General features: G+C 34.1%; 1 protein-coding gene across 9 annotated transcripts in view; it reads right to left on the bottom strand.

Moving 5' to 3' along the window:
- NEK7 (NIMA related kinase 7) overlaps positions 1–14,677 on the bottom strand; it is a 157,412-nt gene that overhangs the window by 39,076 nt on the left and 103,659 nt on the right. For all 9 annotated transcript variants that reach the window (XR_012033320.1, XM_072831304.1, XM_072831309.1 and 6 more), the window contains one exon: positions 730–838. Coding sequence is in view for 8 of the 9 variants with exons in the window: in XM_072831304.1 (XP_072687405.1) it covers positions 730–838 (109 nt within the window). In the remaining variant the exon portion in view is untranslated. The remainder of the gene's footprint in view (positions 1–729; positions 839–14,677) is intronic.

Below are 14,677 nucleotides of genomic sequence, written 5' to 3'. Positions count from 1 at the left end.
TTGATATATCCTAATTATTTCTGAGTGCTCAGTCCTTTGACAGAGAAATAATCATCAATGCAGCATGATGGAGATAGCTACTAATTTCCATTTAAGATGCATTTTCAAATAAACTTTTGTAAAATTCAAAGTACAAAATAAATTTATGCCTGCTTTATATCAATGTTAAATATCTTAATTTATTGATATGTTTACATAAAATAGAAAATCATAACTCTATTATGAACATAATTGTTTATTTAAGATGACCTTAGAAATCATAATTGCTTAAATAAACTGTATTGGAATTTTTCACACCCCAAAATCAGAGGATCAGTTCCTAAGTGATGTAATCTTCACATGCTCTGCCCAACTATTTGATCGACATTCAAGAATACATTAAAAGCTAATGTTAAAAATTTAAAACCAAGGTGACCATAATATACATTGCTCGTTTGAAGAAGAAATTTTCCTTATGCATATTCAACTGCTTTCCTGCGCTTTTTTATTTTTTAATTTACCAACATAATCAATAAGATGCTCAGAAGAGGCAAGCAGAATAACTAATTCTCACTTAAAACAAGTAGGGCTTTACTTAAAGGCTTTTCTTCCTAATAAATGATAATTTGGAAATAATTAGCAGAGAAAACATGAAACTATGTCATGATTGGAAGGTATTTATTTTTAAATTGCCTAATAACCTGCATCATTTAAAACAACATTAGAAATTATTTGAGATTTTTGGCCTACCTCTATGCATGACTCGTCGAGAATGCATATGTTCCAATGCACTGCAGAGTTGAACAAAGTACTTCCAAACGGTCCTTTCAGGAATTAGCCTCTTTTGTTTCTTAAAATGCTTTTTAAAAAATTAAAAATAAGAATTATAGGAATTAAAATCTCTTAAGACTATATTCTGACATGCAAAATGCCTTAAGTCAGAAAAACATCTACGTTTTTCTATCTTTTACCAACTAAAAAGCATATGATTTCCCACAGTGAGATGAATCCAAGAATCTTACCTGACACATTAGCTTAAATCTCTCACTATTATATCTAAAGTTAGCACAGGCCATATAAACGCTACATCTTTGTGATGTCCAATGTTTCAAAAAATTAACATCTATGTAAAGTAATTTCCTATCCTAAAAGGACAGTGTCAAATTTCATTTTAAGAAAACCCAGAATAAAATAGTCTGGAAACCTGAAGGTAATTATGTTCATTAAAAGACAATTCGTCTCCTGACAGAAGATTTCACTTATAGAATTCCTTTTAAATATTGAACCACCTTGGTGATTTGAAATATCAGTTAATTTATTAAAAATTAAATAAAGGAGATTTATGTAAAAAGTTTTCATGAATATTTCCATTGCACATTATAAGTCAAGCCTGCACTTTGGATGAAAATAAACTTCATGGAAGAAAAATATTATAGGAAGGTCCAGGCAAAAAGCTGAGCACCAACAAGCTGATTGGGAAAGAGTGGGCCGTCATCCCTAAGATGGCAATCACCTAAACAACTACAAAACCAGACACATACATTTATGCCCATTTTCCTATATTACATTTGCTAGAAGAATATACTTCATTCAAGAACAAAAGTGCTTAGTTTCCTGAAATTCATAAATATTCATTACATAAAAATTATGTTTCTAAAACAAAAATGCAATTGGTTTCCTATTTAACAATATTTAAAAATGACCAACAGGAAATACTATGTTTAATCAAGTTTTTATGAAATTCTGTGATAATTTTAACTTTTTAAGTATACACAGAGTTGTTAACAGATATCAACATTTAAATGTGTACTGTAGTGCATTTTATCTGGGAACGTTTTTGGAAGTTCAACTGATTTGATTTGTTATTGAATATGGAGAAACCGTAACTGAGATAACTCCAAAACAAGTTTCTCTGTCAATTTTTTACCCCTGTGACCAGTTGAGGGCAGGCTGAAAGGAAAAACACCACAGGGAAATTTGCTGATAACCCTAGTTTATACTTAGTGAAAGATTATATCTACTATCTCATCTGTACTCAATATGCCAAAAGGATAAATCTTTAAGGGAAAGCTAGTAACTTTAGGTTAATGTTTATCATAGCATATACTATGGAAATGCACTTAGTTAAATTCAATGGCTATTAACACCAGTAGCAAAAAAGCAAATAACAATTAGATGACCAGGTAATTAAAAAGGAGATCAGGGTTGTTACTAAAATGCTGAAAACCTCCCATATCATGTTTCAATATTAAGTATTTTTAATTGCAGATTGTGTCAACATCACTTTTCATTCTAAGGGGGCCATGCTGCAAAATCAGTTCTATACACATAATTTTCTTTCAGATTTGGAATGAGTCCAAATAAAGCCTGTCTATGTGCTCTCCCTGATGCTGGATTAGCATATCAGAAGACTGTTTGATGTCAACAGGAAGATGGGGACCAGGTTTCTTTTCATTCAAAAATAAATATACTGCATCATATAAGCATCAAACCATGAAAGAAAAATTTTATGCTTTAATATAGATTCTGAAATCGTAATTATAATTAACTTGGCAACTTACTTTTATAGTCTCATTATTTAAAAAATAAACTATATATTTAGGAAAAGGCAGAATGAAAAAACTGCCCTCAAAATGCACATTAGGGAAGATGTTAACAGACCAAGACAGTCTGATCATTTTCATGTTTTTATATTCTTTGAGACTGTCTCTTTGAACAACAAATTAAAGATGAAGACGATAAATTGACATCAAATTATAATGCTACCTGGACAGAATGACCTGGCAAAAAAACATAAGTGTCCAAATTAGTAAAAGGTTTCTGAAGAATAATTTTATGCATCTGATTTGATCATAAAAGAAATGAGAGGCAGTTTCATTATGTCATTAGTATTTCACAATATATTTTATCTGTTTAACTCACATGCAATTCTCTACCACTTCTTAAGTGTAGGGTTGTTTTTTTTTTTTTTTTTTTAGAAAACCAATAATTATGAGAAAAGCCTGTCTGTTCTGATGGTGGCACTGTTGGCTATCTCTTAAACAGAGGATGAACAGAAAAAAAAAAAAGCAATGAAAATCTGAATTCTTTTTACTACTGGTAAAATTTATATTAATATCACTGGGCAGAACTTCCATAATGCTGGAGTATTAAAAAAAAGAATCTTTTCTTGAAACTTATTCTAATATACACATATCTGTTAATTCTTTAGTCAAATAACATTATTCAAAAATCCTACTTCTAAAAACGACACTCTATGTAACTAGCTCTAGATTAGAAAAAAAATCTAATGCCAACATATAGAAATTAAAAATGTACATATATTTGTCATGCGGTAAGTTTTTAATAAAGCAAGAAATAATGTAGCCAAAATTTTTAAAGGTTAGTATCAATAAACATTATGGGAAAAAGAAGATTATACAATATGGCTCTTTACTATATTTGCGTTATGAAACAGCACTTCAAGTTTTTTTAACCTGAAAATAAAATGTATAAAAGTTTATGAAGAGGCAGATATTGGCACTCAGGTATATTTGATCACTTGGAATTAATAATTAGTCTTCTCTTAAAAAACAGATTCGTCTTTTCACTATGCAAAGCTTCAAATACTGTTTATTTTAAAAACCTCTTTACTATTTCCATCAACATCATTCAGGTAAACACTGAGCATTATTCAAATTAAAGAAACATATATCAAAGAGCTAGTCAATGTACATATAAAACATCAGAATACATTATATTCTCAGTTACATGGAAAAAAATTACCAGCATTTCTCTTAGGTGAAATTCAGCACACCTGGTAAAATATATTTACACTGCCACTTAAGTGACATATATGCATGTATATTAATATGAAAGAGGACAGCTAAAGCAAGCTGCTTCCATTTGAGGATGCGGGAAAATAGTCACAACTTTTAAGAAAAAAAAATCATCTAACATTCTCCTCCAAGGTAAATACCCAAGATGCAATCCAATTAAATAGTGGACATTTAATATATATAGGGATCATTTTTTGGACTGAACTGGATCACGTGGCTCCTGTACTCTAGACCATCACTCTAAATGGAACATATACATTACTTATTTCTAAGTTTTACAATTCTAGCCTTTCTCCTCAAGAAATTTTGGGAAATTGCTTCAGTGATATGACCTATAATAAACTTATCCACAGAGAAAAAAACAGAAAATTGTATTCTTGTTTTATTAAAAAAAATTAATTTCCATGGTATCAAGAAAGTTAAGTCCATGGTTCAGTCTGTTATTCTTTTTTTTTTTTTTCCCCCAGTCTGTTATTCTTTAAAGAAAGAAGTTTCAGGAAAAATATCTAGAACTGGCTGGCTTCATAAGTGTGCAACCTACACAATCATGCAGGTCACTGTACTTAGTTTAATGCTCTGTTGTTGCCATCTTGAAACTCTTAACAATTTGACAATGAAGGACCCACAATTATGTAGCTGGTCCTGGAAATAATATACACAGAATCTTTTAGAAATGTACTGCTGTAGTTAAAACAAAAACAAAAAGCAACAAATGTGATCCGGGTATGCAAGGCATTCCTGCAGAAGATCAGGAAAAAAGATAATGTGATAATGAGAAATAATGAAGTAATAAGAGAACTAGAATTACAAGCATCAGCTCCATCTCTTCCAAGTTATCTAACAAGAAGAAGGAAATAGTTTTATGTCAAATATAAGGATGTATTGCCTGCTTAGGAATGTTCTCAGATGTTTAATGTGCCCCTAACATAATCTATTATTATCTCACCTTTTATAAAGACCTAATTATGAGCCATGACATAACTGGTTATGCTACCTTGAGCAAGCCTCTTAACCTCAGCAGGCTTCAATTTCCTCTCTATACTGAACAGAGAGCTTGGAGATCAGTTTTTTGGTCCCCAGTGCCTCTAAAATATTATCTATGGTTTTATGACCTCGGGTACAAATACCACTTAAATAAATAAATGCCTGCTTGGCACATTTTCACATGTAAAAATAATGCTACTTTACTAGTATGTCCTATCCTTTAAGTCTCCAGTTAATAAAAACAAAGCAAACAATGATAATAGTAACAGTAATACCTTAGAGATTCCATTAGGTCCAGTTAATACTACAAATGATCTTCACATGAGTTGACAGGTAGTTAGAGAAACTTGCAATAGGTCAAACATTTACCATCAGAAGGCATGTTATGTTCCCAAACATATCTTTGTAATTATAATGCATTTTCATAAGACTACATTTTGCAGTGGTTATTTCAAAGAAATTCGATGCACAGCGACTGTGTGACGGAAAGGATAGGATGCTTCTGAGAGCAAAACTGAGAGTTCTAAGTGAGATATGTGTTATATATTAATCTTTCTGCAGAAACATCTTTCCTCTGTAGGTGTAAGGAGGTCTCAACAGACTAAACTGCACAAATACTTGCTCTACACAATTCTGAAAATTACATAAATATGTAAAATAGTTAAAAGTAGAATTTTGGTACCTAATACTAACTTGCAGCATGTGAATATTTTCACTCTTGGCATTCTGAATAAAATTCAGCAATCTGAAGTCACTCTATACGGTGTGAAGTGGAATGGGATTGGCAGCCATGAGACCACTGAAAACACTATCACTGGCATATGAGTTTATCTACTTTGATAAAATATTTCCCATGCAAGCTCCACTATCTTTTTCCTTTCATGTAATGTCAGAAAATCCACGAAGTATTCAGCTGTTTCTAGGTTATAATTTAATAGAACATCAATATAGCCTATTCATTCCCCCCTACTAAAATTGTATGGATTTTTAAGGAAGCTGAAATAGGTTTCATCCAAAGATAGGAAATGTGAAACAGGTAAAGATTTTTCTCTGAGCAATTAAGCCTTGGGAAAAACAACCTTCTATTTAGCAAACAAGAAAAATAAGCTCCTTAACGTCAAAATGTTTTTGCCCCAAAGAAGGTGCTTTCTGGACATTAGCATATTGATATTGAGAAAACTTAGGACATTTTTTAAAAAGTCAGTAAGAAATATATGAATACATCAGATTTACCACACAGAATAATCCCCGCATTGCTGTCACATGAATAGTTTTTAAGAGAAGCTTCCACTAACTAAAATTAATAAAGAAGACACTTGGAAATCTTTAAGATGTTTTCTTTGCTGCAACAGAGTACTAGAGATACAAAGAGTGAGACAAAAGAAGCAGAAAGTTAATCTTTAGTGACACAAGGTCACAAAGATAAACGGAAACATTTGCCTCTTTAATACATTCTTCTGGTTCTGTTTTACCAGACATTGGTAAGATAGTTAGAAAGATATTTCACTATTCTTAATGGACAAGGGAAATAGAGCAGAACAATAACAAGACAGTTAAAGTCTCTTGGTAGAAATCCATTTAGAAAAAAAAAACAAAAAGGACAGGAATCTGCTTCTCTTCTCCACTTAATTGTTTATTAAGTGGTACTACTGCATGTGATGTTACTTGATTTTTAAAAGGCAGCTTTAGATCAGTATTACCTTCAAATGTAAACAGCAAGACATTCTTTGAAAATTAACTTCAATTTTCCGGAGTAAATACAGTTCAAAAGTTATATATTGCCTTTTAGTTATGCTCACAGAATTATAAAATGGTAATTAGGATATATGATTTTTAACTTACTAAAACTCCTAAGTTCTATACTACTTTGCTATCAAACTACTCAAGTATCAAAGAAAACCCAGGTGATATTTTATCAACAACATTACTTTTATACAAATAATTATGTATGACACATATACACATATATACCATATATAGACATAAATCTATATGGTTGTTCATGCATGAGGAGGTAGCTATGTATATATACAAATGTATATAATATTCAATTCCGTATGGATTTTTTTCAGATAGTCCCACTGACTGTAACCATAAACCTCCAAATAAATCTAAGGTCATATATGATTTAATATAGACGATAATCTTACACAAAAGACTCCGAGAGAAACAGGCCACATTTGGAATCACTGGCAATTCTCATAGTTGTCTGGCTTGGACTATATGTTTTATGCCAGATGCTGAAATGGAAATGATAGGTGTCCTGGTAAACTATAAATCAGAGTTATCCAAGATAGATGATACTACTAGGAAGATTTTATTGCTTAAAGGATTCAAAGGTCAAAAGTATAAGAGACATTTCAAAGTGATTCTATTTCCAGCCCAGCCTCTAAATTTGGATAAGTACAAATAAAAACGTGTCTGAAATTGTAAAAAAAACAACTACACCAAGAAGGTGAACGAGATTTATACGTTCTAATATTTGGAGATAATAATTATCTCTAAAACATTGTTAATATTTTAGCTAATTTATCAAAGCTTGTGGTATGCAGAATTCTAAGACAAACTTCACCGTTCAAAACTCCCAAGTTCTGGTATATAATTCCCCTCCCCTTGTGTGTAAGTTGCATTGCAAATATGATGAATCATCATTCCTCTATCATGTGGTCTTATACTGCAGGAAGGATTCTGCTGATGTAATTAAGGCGCCAAACACAGCTGCTTTTGAGTTAAACAAAAATATTATCCTGGGTAGGCCTTGCCTAACCCAGTAAGCCTTCAAAAAAGTTAAAGATTCAAAGCCAGAGACACTCCACTGCTAGCCTCAAGGAAACAAACTGCCAGGCTATGGAGAGGGCCTTGTGGTCACAAACAAGAGACCTCAAGAAGGAAGGATGGCCCCCAGCTGATAACCACAAAGACAGTAGGGACTTTAGCCATGTAACTGCAAGGAACTGAATTCTTCTACCAACCAGCGAAATGGGAGGAAACCCTTATCCCCAGATGAAATTACAGCTCCAGCTGGCACCTTGATTTCCATCTTCAAAGACCTCAAGCAGAAAACCCACTAACTGGTATGTGAACTACTGACCCATAGAAACTGTGAGATAATAAATTTGTGTTGTTTTAAGTTGCTAACTTTGTGAATATTAGCAATAAAAGAATAATACAAAGTGACTTTCTAAACCAGTATAAATCAATATATAAAATTAACTTTACATGTGCATGCAGGAAAAGAATCTTAAGGCTTCTACCAAATTTAAAGGGAATGCCATACCAGTGGTAACAATGCAGAAAATACAAGTTGCATATCCAGGAAGACAGTATATATCTAAATATATTAAGAAAAGATATCCTACATCAGGAACAAGACAGAGATGCCCACTCTCACCACTCCTATTCAACATTGTAGAAGTCCTTGCCACAGCAATCAGACAAAAGAAAAAAATTAAAAATATCAGAACTGGAAAGGAAGAAGTAAAACTGTCTTTATTTGCAGATGACATGATTTTAAATATAGAGAAAATCTTAAAGATTCAGCCAAGAAACTGTTAGTTGTAATCAATGAATTCAGTAAACAAAATGCATTAAAATCAGTGAGGTGGGGATGACTGGGTGACAGGCACTGAGGGGGGCACTTGATGGGATGAGCACTGGGTGTTATTCTGTATGTTGGTAAATTGAACACCAATAAAAAAATAAATTTATTATTAAAAAAATCAGTAATGTTTCTATATACTAACAATAAGCTACCTGAAAACAAAATAAAATGATCCTATACCGTTTCTCTATGTCTCAAATAAACAAACAAATAAATAAATAAATCCTATACCATTAAAACCAATAAAATACTTAGGAGTAAATTTAACAAAGGAGTTTTCTACTCTAAAAATTGTAAGACACCGATGAAAGAAATCAAAGGTGGCACTAAAATAAATCGAAAAGTATCCTGTGTTCAGATGTGGAAGAATTTTAAATTGTTAAAATGTCAATACTACCAAAAGCCATATACAGAGTCAATGCAATCCCTATCAGGATTCTAATGGCATTTTTTTTCATAGAAGTAGGAAAAAACAATTCTTAAATTTAGAACCAAAAGAGACCCCAAATAGCCAAAGCCAAAGCAATCTGAAGAAAGAAAAAGTGGCAGGCATCACACTTCTTGATTTTATGCTATACTATAAAGCTATAATAATCAAAACAGTATGGTACTGTCATGAAAACAAATAGACCAACGAAACAGAATTGACAGCCCAGAAATAAACCCAAGCATGTACAGTCAACTAATATTTGACAAGACAGCTAAGAATACTTGATGGAGAAAAGATAGTCTCCTCAACAAATGGTGCTGAGAAAACTGGATATTCACCTGTAAAAGAATGAAACTAGACCTCTATCTTACAGCACTCACCAAAGTTATCTTGAAATGAATTAAAGAGTTCGTCTAATACCTGAAACCATGAAACTCCTAGAGGAAAACAGGAAAAAAGCTCACTGACATGGGTCTTGGCAGCAATTTTTCAGAAAGGACACCTAAACCATAAGTAGCAGCAACCACAAAATAAACAAGTGTCACCATATTAAACTACGAAGCTTCAAAGAAAGGATCAACAAAGCAAAAAGGCAAACTACAGAACGGGGAAAAGATGTGCAAACCATATATATAAAGAACTAATACATCTCAATAGCAAATAGTAATAATAATAATCATGTAATTAAAAAATAGACAAAGACCTAAATAGACATTTTCCAAAGAAGATATATGAATAGCCAACAGGTACATGAAATGATGCTCAAAAACACTAGTCATTAGAGAACTGCAAATCAAAATCACAATGAGAGACTGCCTCCTGCCTGTCAGAATGGCCATCATCAAAAAACAAAAGATAACAAATGCGGATATGGAACTCTTGTACAGTTTTGGTAGACTTGTAAATTGGCACAACCACTATGGAAAACAGTATGGAGGATCCCTAAAAAGTTAAAAATGGAACTAGCATATGATCCAGCAATTCCACTTCTAGGAATAGGTCTACAGGAATGAAAACACTAACTCAAAAAACGATATCTGGCATCCCTATGTTCATAGCAGCATTATTTACAATACCCAAGACACGGAAACCACACAAATGACCACTGCCAATGAATGGAAAAAAAGAAGCTGTGACAGCTTCTTTTTTTTTTCAGATATATATATGAAAGAACATTATTCAACCATAAAAGAAAACAAGAAAAACTATTTGCAACAACAGGCATGAACCTTGAGTGCACTGCACTGAATAAGTTAGAGAAAGGAAAATGCTGTATGATTTCACTTAGATGTAGAATTTCACACACACACACACACACACACACCAGATTTATGGCCTCCAGAGACAGAGGGTGGGCAGAGGAGGGATTAGATACTCATTTAAATCAGTAATCTGTATTTCTCTCAAAAAAATTTCCAAGTATAATGTTGATTGACTTCTTAGTGCATATGAAAATCTTTTGGCAGATAACAAATTTCTGAGTTACCCCTAAGAGATTTATTACATTGGGTTATACTGTATTTTATTCACATTTTAGCAAAATAGAGGTCTTTACAAATATAATGTTAAAGATATGTACATTTTTCTTCTGCCTCAAACTAAGAGGTAATTAGAAATATAAGAAATTATATGTTGGAAAATGGGCTATGAAAATTTGAAGCACATTTTAGCAATATTTCTATTGACAAGCTAAAAAAAGCCAAAGCTTTTATTTATCTCTTTCTGAGTTTAGTCTCTCATCTTTTCTACACTAAGCTCTCTCCATCACCAAATATGTTTCTTGATGTTCAAAGAGTGAAATAAGCAGTATTAAAAAGGCTTACCGCAAAATGGAGCATCTACTGGTCCAATTTAGGGTATGATAAAGAAAATACGTAGTATATAAATCACAACTTGATAAACTGAAATGTTTTTTAGGAGTCTGTTTTCCTTTAAAATTCTGATTACTGATGATATAGAAATATATGATGAAAAATTCTAGATTTCCTTTTATCCTAAAACTCATCTGGGAAGTATTTCATCTGACCACAGCCTCAGGTATTCCTTTGTCACTAATTAGAGAAATACTGAATATTTCAACTATAAATTGCTTAATTATATTTGTCAGCTTGCTCTAAACCAATTAATTATTTACTTGTAAAAAATCTTTGATGCAATGCTATCCAGAGGTTCATTTCTGGAATACAGACCAGGAGCTATATTTCCTCTCTACCCCAATTAAGCTGAAGACTTGAGACAGTGAAATATATTGTTGTGATGCACTATGATTTACAATATTACCCACCATAAAGAAATGCATCATTTTCTTACTATTCAAGTATCTACTACTGTCCTTTATGAAGCATTAAGTCACTGTCATGTTTCTTCAAAAAAGAAGTTCCTATGACTTTTTCCTCCCTAACGTAGCCTCTTTTATACAGAACAGCTTATAGCACAAATAGGAGTGTCTAGGAAAGAATTTTTGAGTTTCTTAGGGAAAAAAATTACCCTTCCTGCATCAGCTCAGAACACCATTTTCTCTCATGTCAGTATACTGGTAAATTATCTTAGCAACTCCCCATGAGACCAGAGTGAAAAGCATGAAACAACTACCCATATTCACCCAGGGCCCCTGAAACAGAGAAGGGCAACAGAGGTAAAAAGAATCAACTTGGAAGGGAGCGAGGGAGGGAGGAAGGAGATAATCACCTTTTATGAACTCAATGACCACAAATTTATTGAGTTACTACTATGAGCCAGGCACTGCCCCAGAAACTGAAGGTGTCTGCACCTTCTATAGCAGGTGTTTACTGAGCACCTACTCTGTGCAGAGCTCTGTCCTAAGCACTAGAGATATGTGAGGTCACAAAAGAAACTCAGATTCTTCCGTCTAAGATTCTGGATCACACAGTTTTAGTAGATCTTGACAAACATCTTTAATGTCAATTAGGAAACCCGAGAAGGATTTTAAAAAGAGGATTTTCTGTTTTTTCCCCCCACTCCTTCTTCACCTCACTTAAAGACTGATGGAGAAACAGATTTGAAAAATGGGTGCTGGGTGCTGGAAGATTAGTTTAAAAGCTCCTGCTCTCCAGGTAGGAGATGGTGATACTTCAGGGAGAGAAATGGAAACAGAGCTGGGGTAGAATGTATGGAAGTCATTTAAGAGAAAAATAAACTGAACTTGATGATAGACCAGAGTGGGAGGTAAAGGAGACAGAGGTGTCAAAGAAGAGTCCTGGGCTCCGGCATGTATGACTCGGCAGACTGGTGCCAAACTTTGAGTTAGGAAACGTGGGAGGAGGGCAGTCTGTGGGGAAGATCATGAATTTCTTTACAGAGGTGTTGAGCTAACATGAATTCAGAATTAAAAGACTGCTCTAGATGGAAGATAAAAAGTTAGAAAACAAGCACACAGAAAGGAACTGAATCCATGGGCAGGAAGGACATCAACTATGAAGTGAGTATAAAGGAAAAAGGAAAGGTTTTTTTCAAAGCCAGGACTGAAACTTTTGAAACTCTATCATGAAGAGCCAAGAGGAGAGAATGATCCAGTTAAGAAGAATCAGAGCATCCAAAAGGCAGGAAGGAAACCACGGCACTGGGGGATTCAACGAGCCAGAGGAGGAGAATTCCAAGGAGGGTAAGACAAGCAGCTGAGACATTAGGTAGAAGGAGCACTGGATGAAGTCCGCTGGACTTAATGTCAGAGGTCATTCAAGAGCCATTTCTTGGGGGGTTGGAAACAGGGTCAGGAGTGAGTGTCTGTGAGAGAAAAACAACCAGAACAGTATGAAGGAAATGGCAGGTGGAGGTGGGGGGTGTTGGACTTAGGTCAGGACGGTCTTCTTTCATCATCCTACTTAAAATAGCAACACCCCTCTCTCCTCATTATCCTTCTTTATCATAAAAGACATACATAAATCTAACCAGATATGAAAGTACTCTACTCATGTGAAACTTCATAGTCAAAATTTCTGTTATGGCCATTATGCTGAGACTATCTAAGATCTACAGGTTTGGCAATGTAACTTTCAACCTCCGAGAGGATCTGGGAAATTGGACCCAGACTCTCTCATATCTTGGTGAGGAAGATGAATGGTACCTACAATAAAAGATAGGATCATTTTTTTTAAGATGATTTCTTTATTATTTATTTGAGAGAGCACGTGCATGTGAGCAGGAGGCAGAGGGAGAAGGAGAAGCCGACTCCATGCTGAGCAGGGAACCCAACCCGGGGGCTCTATCCCAGGACCCTGAGACCGTGATCTAAGCTGAAGGCAGACACTAAACTGAATGAGCCACCCAGGGGCCCCAAAGGATAGGATCATTAAAGGCTTATACAATAATGTCTACAAGACGGGAAGGAAGAATGATATTACCAATTCTCTAAAGAACTACTGCAGTTCTATTGAAGTACAATAAATTGTTCTATAAACATGCAACTTATTTTAAGCAATCATTTGATATCTTTTATTTTTTTTAAAGTCTCCTAAGTAAGCTTTTACACGATAGATACCTTCAAATTTTAGCCAGAAGCCCCAAGGATACTTTAAGAGTATAGTTAGCAAGTCTCTAACAGTGTGTTACCATTCGTTACTAAACACAAAGATCTGAATAGATCTTACTATATCTGCTGGGTCAGGTGATTAAAAAATTCATTGAAAACGTCAACTGATGGCCAGAGCCATTTAAATACGGGAGGTGAGTTCATCACCACAATAAATATAAAAACACACTGACAAATTTTGTTCTCCTTTATTGGCCTAAGAGATCTGAATCTGCTAAAGATGCAGACCACAGGGCTTCTTCTGTAAGGCACTGTGATCTTGCCCTAGTTTTCTCAAGAGTACTCTTCCAGGGTAAACCCATGGGCTCCGGCATGCCTTGGCAACGGGCCAGGGACAGCAATCTGAAAGTGTGGAGAAATAGTAGCAAAGAAAGCAAGCTAGACCAGAAAAGAGCAAAACCTCTAGACGACAATCAAAACTCTAAATCAATTATCTCTCAATCAGGGGCAGGACTCAATAACTGAAATTGTTTATTTTTTATCTACCTTCAGCTCAATGAAGATTTGCCTCTTTGCTTCCTACTGTAAGTATTTAAATAACTTGCGCTTAAAGTTTAAGCCAAGAATTGTAAATTAGCTATCTCTCTTACGAGGACTATCTACATTTGCTTTTATATGTCTCATCTTGATAGCGGTTTTAAAAATTTTGCACTTGTGTTTGCAAGTCTTTTTAAAATTAAAATCACTTTTTTTAAATTGTTCATTAATTTGCAAAGACAGTTTGTACTAGTGGTGGGAAGTCCCTAAAACAGAAAATCAGATAACCGATTAGAAGTGAGTCACTCTCACCATGGGACTTTAAACAGTCAGCTCAAAAAAAAAAAAAAAAAAAAAACAGCTCGATAGCATTCTGTGATAAAAATAAAAATATTACCTCTCTGTTGTGTAGTATTTTTATATTTTACAAAGCAATCTCAAAACTGCCTCCATCTTATGGATGAGGCAACTAAGCCTACGAGAAGTTAAGTGGCTGACACTGCACTCATCACACCGGCGAGCAGGGTTCCCAGCTACTGCTAGAGAACCTGTGAGCTCCTGGATCAGAGAATTTGTCAAGGCTTTGTGATGGAAGGCAAATTGTGTATGCATCGACATCTTTCTGGGGAGAAGGTCAAGGGTTTTCTTCTGATTTTTCAAAGGAGTTCTGTGATATAAAAATCTTTCAGGGCCACTAAAGGAAAACAAACACATGAAATTTTGTATCAGATAAACCCTAATTTCAAATATCAGTTCTTCTGTTTACTAGTAATGATGACTATCTTCTCCAAGTGTCAGATCGACGCCCAGAATCCTTTTGAACAAACAGCAAATACGGT

This window comes from Canis lupus, chromosome 6 (assembly GCF_048164855.1).
Source record: "Canis lupus baileyi chromosome 6, mCanLup2.hap1, whole genome shotgun sequence".
NCBI lineage: Eukaryota > Metazoa > Chordata > Mammalia > Carnivora > Canidae > Canis > Canis lupus.
This window is presented reverse-complemented; position numbering and strand designations above follow the sequence as displayed.